The sequence below is a fragment of the Amaranthus tricolor genome, chromosome 4 (genome assembly GCF_026212465.1).
Source record: "Amaranthus tricolor cultivar Red isolate AtriRed21 chromosome 4, ASM2621246v1, whole genome shotgun sequence".
Classification (NCBI taxonomy): domain Eukaryota; kingdom Viridiplantae; phylum Streptophyta; class Magnoliopsida; order Caryophyllales; family Amaranthaceae; genus Amaranthus; species Amaranthus tricolor.
This window is the reverse complement of record NC_080050.1, coordinates 3,921,657-3,934,618: the sequence shown is the minus strand read 5'-3', so window position 1 is coordinate 3,934,618 and position 12,962 is coordinate 3,921,657. Positions and strand designations below refer to the sequence as shown.

At 31.4% G+C, this 12,962-nt stretch overlaps 2 protein-coding genes across 3 annotated transcripts; one reads left to right on the top strand and one right to left on the bottom strand.

Annotated features, from left to right (window-relative positions):
- The first annotated feature begins 3,009 nt into the window (after window positions 1-3,009).
- LOC130811001 (cytochrome c oxidase assembly protein COX11, mitochondrial) lies at window positions 3,010-9,402 on the top strand. Of its 2 annotated transcripts, XR_009041085.1 has the most exons (8): window positions 3,010-3,282; window positions 3,367-3,682; window positions 4,503-4,555; window positions 6,240-6,312; window positions 6,402-6,506; window positions 6,676-6,756; window positions 6,844-6,997; window positions 9,197-9,402. XR_009041085.1 is itself a non-coding variant. In XM_057677127.1 (7 exons), the coding sequence occupies exons 1-7, from the start codon at window positions 3,194-3,196 to the stop codon at window positions 6,943-6,945; spliced, it is 819 nt and encodes a 272-aa protein (XP_057533110.1). In that variant the 5' UTR covers window positions 3,012-3,193; the 3' UTR covers window positions 6,946-7,350. The 2 variants fall into 2 exon arrangements, 1 of the variants encoding a protein (XP_057533110.1); XM_057677127.1 differs by lacking the exon at window positions 9,197-9,402 and having other exon boundaries at window positions 3,012-3,282; window positions 6,844-7,350.
- Window positions 8,728-10,011, bottom strand: LOC130811002 (proteinase inhibitor PSI-1.2-like). The gene is made up of 2 exons (XM_057677128.1): window positions 9,921-10,011; window positions 8,728-9,401 (listed from the first exon to the last, which is right to left on the bottom strand). The coding sequence occupies exons 1-2, from the start codon at window positions 9,961-9,963 to the stop codon at window positions 9,187-9,189; spliced, it is 258 nt and encodes an 85-aa protein (XP_057533111.1). The 5' UTR covers window positions 9,964-10,011; the 3' UTR covers window positions 8,728-9,186.
- Between the last annotated feature and the right edge of the window lie 2,951 nt (window positions 10,012-12,962).

Genomic DNA, 12,962 nt, shown 5'->3' with positions numbered 1-12,962 from the left:
ATATGCTATATGTCAGTATATGCATTAGTATACTAACTGGATGTTCATCTGAAATGATAGTCCATCGCGTGCCATTCGCAAGTGGAACACATTTTTTAAGCTCAGCAAGGAACCACCGCCATGAATCATTATTTTCACTTTCAACCACAGCCCATGCTAATGGATACATTTGCTCGTTCGGATCCCTTCCAACTGCACTAAGCAACATCCCACCCAAGAATGTTTTGATGAAACATCCATCAATGCACAAAACCCTCTTACATCCATTAATCCAACCTTCCTTAACACCTTCAAAACACACAAACAATCGTTGGAATGTAGGTGGCTTTGTCTTCTCATCGGTGACAACACAAAAATGGCTATTTGGGCTACTATGGTTCAAAGCTTGTATATAACTCATGAGTTTGCAATAATGTTGCTTCATTGAACCATGCAACTTTCTATGTGCAGCATATTTAATCTTATAAGCAAAGCCTCTAGTAATAATTATTCTATAATTTTTCCTGACGATTTCAACAATTTTTGAAGATGGAATGTGTGATCTGCTTTTGAACAAGTCAAGTAACTCCTCAGCACACCAAGCGGCCTTAAACTGCCTAATCCATATTCCTCTGACATGTATGTGTACCATCAATTGTCTTTACAACATAAGAAGCTGTCCTCTTATCCCAACTAGCAAAAATCCTAAATGGACACCCCTTAACATATCTTACTCCAAGCCTTTGCAATCTTTTTTTGTCACTCGCACATATGGTAACATTTCTACCTTGAGCAATAGCATATTTAATAACAACTTGTTTAAATTCTAAAGCATTACCAAACACAATTCCAACACACCATTTAAACTTTCTAAAGTCAGTCTTATCATGAACTACAACAGCTGTTTCAGTTTCATCATCACTATTTTCATAATCAGAAAGTACATCATTTAGAGGGTACTCACCAATTTGTAGATTAGATTGGACACCACCATCATCCTCTTCCACTGACAAGTCTTCAGTTAATACAAGATCGAGTGACTCATCTCCTTCACAATCTTCCTCATCTGAGAAAATATAGTCCAGATCTTCACTATCATCACCTTCTTCAAAAACTTCATCACTTCCTTCACGTACCTCATCTTCACCTCCATTAACTTCATTAATAGCCTCATTTAACTTTGCATCAGGATTAGGAAAAGTCTCAAACCAATCATTATGAAAGTTCAGCTCATCTTCAGAAAGCCCACTTTCAATGGGGATAAATCTTTAAGTATTTTCTAGTGTAGAGGTTGAAGGCAGATCTGAGTTAATACTTTGCACAACAACTTGGTTTTCAGATTCAATTAAAGCATCTGAAATGGATGGTGGATTAGGCTTCTTAGTTAATTTGTGGGGACCACGGGTCTTACTTTGACTACATGTCTTAATAGTGGGCTTATGTGGCTTCCTAGGTGTCAATTTCTTCCTTGAAACTAGAGGTGATCATGGGCGGCCCCGCTCGCCGGCCCGGTCCGACCCGGCCCGAAAAAGTGAGGGTTTGGGTACCAAAATATGGCCCGATGGGCGGGTTTGGGTAGGAAATAAGTGGCCCGATTTTTTTTGGGACGGGTTTGGGATTTGGTGTTTGGCCCGCGGGCCGGCCCGAAAAAGTGTGTTTCTCTTCTTTGCAATTCAACAATAAACAAATACCCCACAAGGAATATTAAGCTCAACATCTAATATTGCACCTACATAATTCTCGGCACATAATTCTTAGCCGCACTACTCTTCTGAGCATTGAGCATCTAATATTAAGCTTATTTTACCATAAGCACAACCAATTACTTGTAATTTGTATAATATGTAATATGTAACAATTATTTGTAATTTGTGTTTTAAATTATGTATAATATGCAACAATTGTATTTGTTTATTTTAATTATTTGTAATTTGTGTTTTTAATTATATATAAATACTATATAATATAGGCCCGCAAGCCCGCATGGTACCGGTTTGGGCATGAACTTTTTGGCCCGCACTTCGGCCCGACCCGGCCCGCATTAATGGGCAGATTTTTGCCTCTCGGCCCGGCCCGGTGTTTGATCACCTCTACTTGAAACCAATAAACTATTGTCTCCATCCAAGTTACCAGTTGCTTTCCCTAGTAATTTAGTGAGGTTGTCATCATCCATATCATTCAATACATATACATCTATTGCCTTAGACTCAATAACAGCCTTAGCCATTTCACCCACAGAGACATCATCATTGATTTTCCTCAACCCATCCTCAAAAGCCATAGAAGTAGGATGCAAATAGTATAGAGTAAAGGGAGATTTGTAACCCACATCTTGCTCAACAATCCCTTTGAGTTCAAACCAAGAAATTTTGTCTGGGTCTACACTAATTGTTTTACACATACTCTACTCCAACCTTATTTTTCTTGAACACCCCATCATACCACCATTTTAGAGTAACTTCATCAAATAAACTACCCTATTAACAACAATTAAATTAAAAAAAAAAATCAGAATCATATAGGGTTCGATTAAAAAAAATTGCAGAAATTTAAAGCTTTCACTTACCATTTGAAAGGTCGACTAGCATCAAATACCTTGGAGATGAGAGTAATCGAGTTTTCCTTCGCGAAATTGTGCTGTACTGGGTCAAAATTTCAGAAAATGGAGATGATACTTGAATGGGTTTATACAGGAGTGAGAATTCTAATGTTTTACGGGAGAGATGAATACTTGAAGGTATTAATGTGAGTAGTTGCAAGTTTTTATTTTAAATTTAAAAAAAAAGGAAAAATAATAAATTTACCTACTAAAATCGGTTGTAGGTAAAGTAACAACATCACATGTTAAGTGAGTTAATAATTGGAATTAGTCATGATTAATCAATAGTTGAGATTATTATAGAAAAATCGTAAATAGGTTGGATTATTGTGGGTAAATTTTTCAAAACTATATTATTACTTTACAAAAGTTATGTATTGGATTAATTTTCATCGCGATAATATCATCACATTTGCCAAGTAAGGTAATAAACAGTTCATTACTCAAAAATCCCAACTAAAATATCCTTCACATGAACTTATTTTTTGAAATTGTTCCCTCGAACAAAAAACCCTAAACTAAACTGAAAGCCCTAGATTTTTTAGAAATCCATTCGAAGTAAAAAGATATCCGAACGAAATAATTTTTGGAAGAAGAGAAATTGAATACTCAATCATGTCATTGTATATGCTTTCCAGAAGAATACAAATCTTACCTAAATTATTCAAGCACAGTTTACATCATCATCCTAATTCTCAATTCCAGTAAGTTTTTTGCTACATTCTAACTCAAATGTCATTTCTACAATCTTTAATTTTATCTCTATTAATTTAATTTTTGTTGTATAGGAAGATTTATGATGCAATAGCAGCAAATAGTTATGAAATCCGCAGAAGTTATCGATGTAGTACATGGCCAATCACGAGGAATTATCAATTATTTTCTGGTAATTTCTCCAATGTTCAAAGATGTCGAAATGCCGCGTTTGAGGCAAGGCGTAATTATGCTTCGAATGCTATGGTTCAAGAGAAGAAATCGCGGAAAATGTTGATGTATTTGACTGCATTAGTGTTTGGAATGGTTGGAATGTCGTATGCTGCTGTTCCTTTGTATCGGAGATTTTGCCAAGCTACTGGTTATGGTGGTACTGTTCAGCGTCGTGAGGTGAGATTTGTTTATTTGATTTATATTCGATTGTGATATAATTTTTCATTCGATAAATATTGGATCATGATACTTTTATGGTGCAAATGGTTATCATAATTATGCTTGTTCAAATTACATATTGTTGATAATTGATTGAGGAATTCATAAAATGTTTAAAGTTTATATACATACGTTTTTCTGTATAGTGCTCAGTTGGTAAATTTTATTTATGGTCTTAGCTCTCATTTAAACTATATTTTGATAAGAGAACATATGAAATATCTAAGTCAATAAAGAAATGGATTTGCAAATTGATAATAAGACACGTGAAAAATTCCTAAAGGTATGAGCCTGCATATGGTTTCCTGTGTTTTTAGAAACTGTGAATAGTAGGTCGTCAACATTTGTTCAGTGCAGCGCATACTAAGAGATGAAAAGTTTTTTCTAAGATTCCATATCTTACATTGGAATGAGGCAATGAGCTAGCTCTAGCGGACTGCTTCTAAGTTTTTTGGATGAAGTATGTGTTTCTGTTGTGACTCTTATTTTCGGATGTACTGATGTAGGAAGTTGTATTTGATGATGTAAAAGTTGTCACATGTACCTGAGAAAAATAATATTAGGTTATTATAAGTGGTTTTATTTAAGGTGGCGACTCTAGTATTCAAAAGTCCACATTGGCACTACACTTTTTGGAGGGCTAGCGGAGTTTTAGTGTAATTAAATGATTCTTTAAAATGGCCTCTGGTAGTATATTTGAATGATCAGTTGCCTCCATAGCTTTTCTCTGATTCACTATTATATTTAACTGTTTTATGTTTTCCTGTATTATGTGCAGACTGTGGAAGAAAAGATTGCTCGGCATTCTAAAGATGGTACTGTCACTAAAAGGTCAGATTTATTGCTTATATACTCTTCGGATCATTTTCCTCTACTGTATCATATTGTATGTTAAATTGTTATTCTCTCATTTCTTTTAACCAATAGATGGTAGAACATGAAATGTGCAACACTTATGAAAGTATAAAATTGATGATGTTTGGAACAAGAATTATATAACAGTTTATAAATCATAAAATTGATGAAGGTTGGTATATGAATGCTTTAAAGGTATGTATATAGATTCTGTTTATCCCTGAATTGTGTGCTTGGGTTCATAATAGGTGTTCACTTGCCATAAAGTCTTAGGTTCTTAGCTATTGTTAAATTGAGTTAGTATAGCAGTAACATATTGCTGTGAATTCTCTGATGTGTGAACCCATTGTTGATGAGGAAGTTGTTCTCAGTACTGCAGTTTGGTCTCTATTGCTACATAGTGGGGTTCTTCTTTCTGGGGTGCTGTAAAAGTGATCCATACATGTACTTATTAATTTGGGTTATTGATGAGGTCTTGTTTTAAATTGGCACTGTGATGCCTGCTGGCCAGATTTATCATGGAAAATTGTGGTTCTTTCTAGTTCCTACTTCTAATTTCTTTCTTGCTGAGCATTATCTTCAGTGCACATTAATTATTTACGTAGGGGCTTTATGGTAGTAGTATAGCAATTAGCAATGGACAGCCCAGATTTAGCAATTTGCAATGTTAACAAGACATGATAAATTAAGGGCCAATACTGTCTGCACCCTGTAACATCTACAACTTGTTTAGATACCAAATGAGAAGAAACGAAAGGTTGATATTAATTGAAAAATAAATTGGGCCTTCGGAATCTTTGTTGCCCTTGGTGTTGTCTAATGTTGCTTTTACATGAACAGTGAAATGATCTTTGCATTGAAACAAATCAAGCAAGATCCCACTATGGTTTGTTTTGGACTGGTTTTGGGCCATCTAAGCGAATCGTGAATTCAAAAAGCAAATGTTCTAGCGAATTACTCCCTCTTATTCACCCCAATAATTCCATTTGACAGGGCACATTTGCCAATGCAGTAATTATATCTTAATATCTCTTTTTGTACATAATTTAAAATTGTATAAAGTTGATATTAATGATTTTTGCATTGAAATATATCAAACAAGATCCCACTTAACTATGTTATAACTTATAGATTAAGAATAGAATACAAGTTAAAAGTGATTAATGAACAATGTCAAAAGTCAAATGGGACTAATAGCTTGAATAGGAGGTCGTATGTAACAACGGACTTGATGAATCGAGAATAAATGTAACTTTGGGCTTCAATTTTTTATCTAAAGAAGGATGTGGGTTGGTGAATTTCCGAGTTCTGTAGTTGCTTTGTTTGAGTTGGTCATCTATTAGTGAAAGGTAAGTAACCCTTATGGGTTTATTTGATCAATACATGGTCTCAATTTAGCTCGGGTTACAGTTACTTTAGGATTGTAAGCTTTGGCATTGTTGTATTGTTAGAAGTTAGAACTTTAGTTTAGTTTGAAGCTTGATTGAAAACCTACTGCGTGTAATGTATTTTCTTTTCTCTCAATTCTGCCATTTAGAGGATATCAAACCCATTTATGTACCTTAAGACTTGAAAGAACATTAGTTGTGAATTTATGTCATCAGCACACTCCGCTTGTTGCAATGTGTGTTGCCTGAAAATAAAACGTTCCTTTTTACAGAGAGATTGTAGTCCAATTTAATGCTGATGTTGCCGATGGGATGCCATGGAAATTCATTCCAACCCAAAGAGAGGTACTAGACGTTTACACCTAATGACTTAAATGGCTGCAATATACTGTAATCTCATGTAAGCTTTTCATTGATCTTGATTTTCACTAAAGGTGAGGGTCAAACCAGGAGAAAGTGCTTTGGCTTTTTACACAGCTGAAAATACAAGTTCAACTCCTATTGTCGGTGTATCTACGTATAATGTTACGCCCATGAAGGTTAGAGCTTTTCATAATGTTGCATGTTGTATCTACATCGATGGTGTATCTACGTAGGATTGTAGAGTATACGTGTATCGTAGTATTTCTGACATTAACTTCCAATCAATAATAAGCACGCCTGCTGATGATTCTGAATCCAAGAAATAAACGGATCTTGTTATTGCAGGCTGCTGTGTACTTCAATAAAATACAATGCTTTTGTTTCGAAGAGCAGCGACTTCTTCCCGGAGAGCAGGTCGACATGCCTGTAAGTATTAAAAATTTATGAATCTCGGTTAGAAAGATTATTTGATGGTTCCTGCAGTAGTAAGAATACGCTCCTGAATCTTTACAGGTCTTCTTCTATATCGACCCTGAGTTTGAGACCGATCCAAGAATGGATGGTATCAACAATATGATCTTATCGTATACATTTTTCAAGGTTAAAGATGAATAAACTATGAAGACGATCTTGGAAGAATTTTATTACCGACTCCGCCATTTTCAAGGTTACTCTTCTTCATTTCCTAATATTTGATTCCATACTCCGTACTCCATTTGTCATCCCGAGTTTTCAATAGAGCTGATCAGCCCATAGAGCACACTCACCTGAATTCTGAGTGAAATTTTACCTATGACTTTCACTCCTCCATATACGACTCAATTAACTCAATTCTTCTAGTAATTCTAGTTCATATTTAAAAAGTCCAATGTAGTTAATCAAATAAGCTTTGTCCAATATGTATGTATCATGTTTTAGTATTTGCTATTTATGAACTCGCCTTTTTTTTTATATACTTGACTAATTTTAAAATTTATTTAAGTGGATAAAATTTTATTGACATTATATTTTTATAATTTTTATTTATACATAATTAGATAATTAAAATTGAATTACAGCATTAAATAGAATGTGTAGAGAAAATGTTGCAAGTATTTTTCCAGAGACATGAAGTATATCAAGTAGCTATATAATTTCTTATAGTTATATTCATTGATTTACACTCTCTTTGCCTCTATTATTTTGCATAAATTGTAAAATGGGTAAAATTTAGTGGAAAAGAGAAGTGGGTTGGAGAATGAAACAAAAAATGAGTAAATTATGAAAAATGAGTGGTTAAAATAAAGAGAAAGTATAAATCTATGGATGAGATTAAAAGACACAAAGTGAGACCATTGTCAAAATTAGAAAAAATGTAAAACCATTAGGATTAATCAAAATAAACAAAATGAGAGAGACAAAGACAGTAACAATAGAAAGTAAATATTTCAAATGCTTTTCTCATGTGTTGTACTCTTGTTCCCCTCCAAGAACTTCATGGAGTTGTTTTCTTGATTCCCAAGACTTTCTTATATTTCACCGATAAAAAAAATTGAGGATCATACCATTTCGGGGTGCTAGTGGAGGACCATATACCATTGATCTTTGGAAATACTGATGTATAAAAATTCTACTTTCAATGTCCGATTTCAATTTTTGTTAATTTACTAAAAGTTTCGTTGCTAACCACCACATCTTCCTTTCAAGACACCTTTAATCGATTGAACAAGTAAATAGGGCCACGTATTATAATCTTATAGAATACTATTAATTCTATTTAGAAAATAAAACCTTAAAGCTCTTTTATATTAATATTAATAATGATCAAAAACAAAAAAAATTAATATTAATGTATTTTTTTTCTTTTTTTTTTTTTGCTTTAAAGTTGTATGATATATGTTCTATAACAAAAAAAAATTAATCAAGTTTATTAAAGGCATGATGATTTTATTACTCCCAACTATAAAGTGATACTTTTTTAGTTTTCAATTTTTGATTTTTAGTTTTTGAAAAATTAAAAACAAAAAACAATAACGAACAGGTCCTTAGCTAAGAAAAGTTGACAGTGGCATTGGAACTCTATTTATGAGTGGTTTCTCAAAAGGAGGATGGTAAGTGATAAGCAAGTGACAGAAAAAATTGGTCAAACTTAATCACATGAAATCTCGATAATTTCGTTTCAAATAATATTTTCAAATGTCATCTTTTAAAATTTATAATAAAAGTTTCACTTTTATAAATTTACATTTGGGATTCATGAAAAAACTAGAAGAGAAAATCAAAAGAAAAGGAGGAAGTATTTAATAAGATGAACAAAATTGAACACCAAAAAAAATTAGCATCTTCCACACAAAAGTAAGTAAGAAATACACAACTTCATTCTTATTCATTGATTTGAAACAAAGTTACAAGTTACAACAATGCCATTACATCTAGTTTGAGTAGTGACATAATTAATTTTGGTTATGATTATTGATAATAATAATAATAATAATAATAATAATAATAATAATAATAATAATAATAATAGGAAAAAAAGCAATCAAGCTTAATTACTTTGATCCATTTATATTTAATTATTAGAAAAAAATTGTCCAAAATAATTCTTCTTTCTACTCATCCGCTGCAAATAATCTCACATTTAAATTATTATTTAATAATCCAACCTTTACCATGTATTTTCTCCTAGTATACCCATTGATATGAACCACTACAATCCCCTCTAAACCACCACAACCCAACCCCTCCATTCTCACACCGAGTACGCTGAAAGCAAATATTCAATAGGTGAGATTATTCATAGCACATGAGTAAAATGTTGAATTATTTTTGACAATTTTTCCTAATTTTTATTACATAAAACAAGTTTAATGATAGTTAATTACAGACTTCAGGATCATTGCCATTGGTGAAGTAAAGAATACAACCATCTTCAGGAGCCATACAACAGCTGCATGAGGGCTCAAGCTTCTTATATCCTGTTGATGGACATGTCATATAATCCAAATTATCATAGCATATTTGTGGGCATATATTTGGCCTTTGTGCATCAACCTTTTTTACTTGTCCAATTCCTACCATCATTATTAACCCTGCATATCATTTACGTTCATATTAACACATTAAACTCAAAAACATTTACAATATGATCACGATTATGATAACACAGACAATGTTTACGCTATGACTCAAACCCTGTCTAGACAAGAGCCACTTGAGATAATTGATATAATATGACTTCTGGTTGGAACCTGGAAAGAATTAGTCACTACACTAGCATAGTAAATAGAAGTATTATTTATCAATTGATATTGTTTATTTTTTATTATTTATGGATATAAAAAATATAGTCAAGTGAGATTTTGTTTCATTTGTGTCGTGTATATTTGCATAGAAGTAAATATTAGCTTTTTCTAATTTTAAATTATGTGTAATTAATAATATTTAAGATCAAAGAATGAATTGAATAACGTGAAAATAAGAAGGATAAGAACTAATAAATTAACCAAAGGCTATATTATACATGCTATATATATAGGATTGTTATTGAGATTAAATAAATAATATTGTTGAAAATTGGAATAATTAATATTAATAAATAATAAACTTACCAAAAATAAAGAGAAGAGTGGCAACTCTAACCTTAGAATCCATAATAAGTTAATGTGTTAAATATTTAATATAAATTGAAATGTAAATGAATGATATGATGAAGAAATCGAAGTTAATAAGTGTAAGTATATATAGGCACTAATTATTAATTTTTAATTAAGGTAAGGTAGCAATTACGTGCAAGTTCTTTAACAGGGCTGCAGGTCAAATATCAGCTCAATTTTTATAATTAGTCAAACTCCACCTATATTTTTTTTTTTTTTTTTGTTGAAGTACAATAGTTATCCAGAGTTGTAGCTCATAACATCATCAGTTGCAGATCTAGAAGTTTAGAGGAAGAATTATGTAAAATATTATTTCTCTTGTTTTTTAAAGAAGTTTCTATTAGCTATTTTAGGATGTTTTAATTGTTTTTCATATAAAAATATTTCTATTTATATCATAAATATTGGATAAAAATCACGTTATTCATCCTTATTTTAATATTGCTTATTGTCCCCACATATTTTCCTTTAAATTTATGTTAATATTTTTATATTCCTATGATCCCTACATGTTTTCCACTAACTTTTTAAAAATATTTTTTTTATTAGTTTTAGTTTTCATATTTTTTTCCACTAATTTTTTTTTAATTTTTATGATTCTCATTTTTCTTTCACCAAATTTATTATTCAATGAAAATTATATCCATTATTTAAAAAATTCTATTTTTCTTAATCTCCATGAACATTGTTTGTGGGAACTTCATTAGAAAACGAAAGGAGTATTTGATAGGAAGTATATTACAATTCTTAATGAGGTTGTATACTCTATTAGATTATATAACATATCCTGAAACGTCAACAATCAATTTAAATTTTTAGTTGAATTGGTTTGTTGACATGGTATTAGAAGGCATAGGCTCGTGTGCATCCATAATTCTAGCTCAAAGCGCTTTCGTGAGGGCCTAAGGGGGCGTGTTAGAGTATATAATATATCATATGGTTTCAACCATCAACTTAAATTTTTGATTTAGTTCATTCTTTTAACATACTCGATTTCCGCCTAATATATTGTACATTTGAACATTAACTTATAGATATGAATTTATTTCCTAGAAACTTAAAGAAATATTTTTACACAAGAAAAACATGTAACTAGTACACAAAAAAGAAAATATAACCAAAAATCAACAGAAATAAATTAGATTTGTGGCTTGGAAGATTTGACCCGAATCTCTTTAAATTTAATGTTATTACATGATTGTATTAATTATTTTGACTGTTATTAATTTAGTGCAATCTTTCTCCATATATCACACGTATTTTTAAACTCCTAATAGAAGTTGATTGTTTCCTTTAATTTATAAAGCTTAAAATTGACTTTATCTCAGTTAAAATATATAATGTTTTCTTATAGAAAGCAGATATATTTAAGTTCCATTCTCGCCCTAATTCCCCTCTAGTTTAGTTAATTTCTTTAATTAGTTAATTTTTCTAATTGATTACTTTAAAATTGAGATAACAACTCGTTTTGTATAAGACTGTTTTATCATGCATGAGACGTATCCATATCATACATAGAGACAGTCTCATTATAAGACGATTGTTTGTGAATAAAATATAAGCCCAGTTTTAATGGGCTAAAACCCACTCATTAGATAGGCCCACTAGCAAGCCTTTATATATACACCTCTTAGGAGGTAAGTTAAAAGGGATGATATTTTGACTAAGCTAAGTAAAAACACTTTATCTCTCTAAAAACACTACTATCATCATAGTAGCTTTAAGGTGATCTCACGTCAAGAGAAAGTTCTAAGTAGTAATCCACCTTGCTGTTACTATGCACTCGGAAGGACCTATAAGGCAATTTTACTCATTAAAGTGCTAACTTAGGCGTCGGAGGCACCGCCCCAGGGGTTGTTAGTGTTTATTTTCAGGTATTCGATGGTTTTCCGATCAACCACCATTTGACCATTACATCCACCCGAAGGTACTCATTTATTTGATTATTTCCCATTTTTTAACTGGAACAATGGTCTTATTTAAAAATTGTGTTAGAGATAAAATGAGATAAGTTTGTTGAAAGATACACGTCAGTTTTATTATTGAAGTGAAGGTTAGCAATGTAGATTGTTGATCCATCTGCTGGCTTTGACAAACAATAAAAACGTGATGTTATACGCCTTCTTTCTACGGATTTTGCTATGACTTTCATATTTATTTAATCTTTTTATTTTCTTTTTATATTTTTTTATTTTCTCGTAATTTTCACATATTTTTACTAATTTTTTTATCTATGTTTTGAATGTACTTAACTTTTATCTTTATAGCAAAAACTACGCAACAAATTGTGATGTATATACGTATAGCACTACCTTTGGTGGTAAATTGGTAATGTGAACTTAAGATTTTATAATTTGAATTAAAATGATTTGAAATTTTCTGTATTAATTAACTATTCATTTTAATTTGTTGGTTATATATGAATAAAACATAAAAATATGGTTTCTCATGGTTATACTACATCAAAGTTGAAATATATTAATATAAGATCTTGTTATATTTGTTTCGATGTATAAGAAATTTTAATTTTTTATATAATATATTTTTTGTATGGTATATTTATTGGGGGAAATCTAGATTTGAGTTGTGTAAACGGGTTTTGATATGGGTTTGGTTGGTTGGTAGAGCATTTTTAAATAAAAAAGTTTTTTTTCGACTAACAGGTTAGATAGAAGTTGGTGTGAAAAATTGTCGGAAAATTTTAAAATCTTTTTTTGTCATTTTGCGATGAAATTTAGTTAAAATACTTTCCGACTGATTTTCTAATAAATAGTCGGAAAATAACTGAAAATTTTCTACTGTTTTCTGACTAACACGTTAGTCGGATTTTCGACTAGCTTTACAACTATACAATGTTAGTCGATATTCCAACTGATTTCCTACATACCGACTATATCTATTCCGACTATTTACAATTGTTGGAAATTAGTCAGTACTATAAGCCTATATCGATTTATTTTCGACTATTTTGGATATTCGGAATAGAGGTCTTTTTAG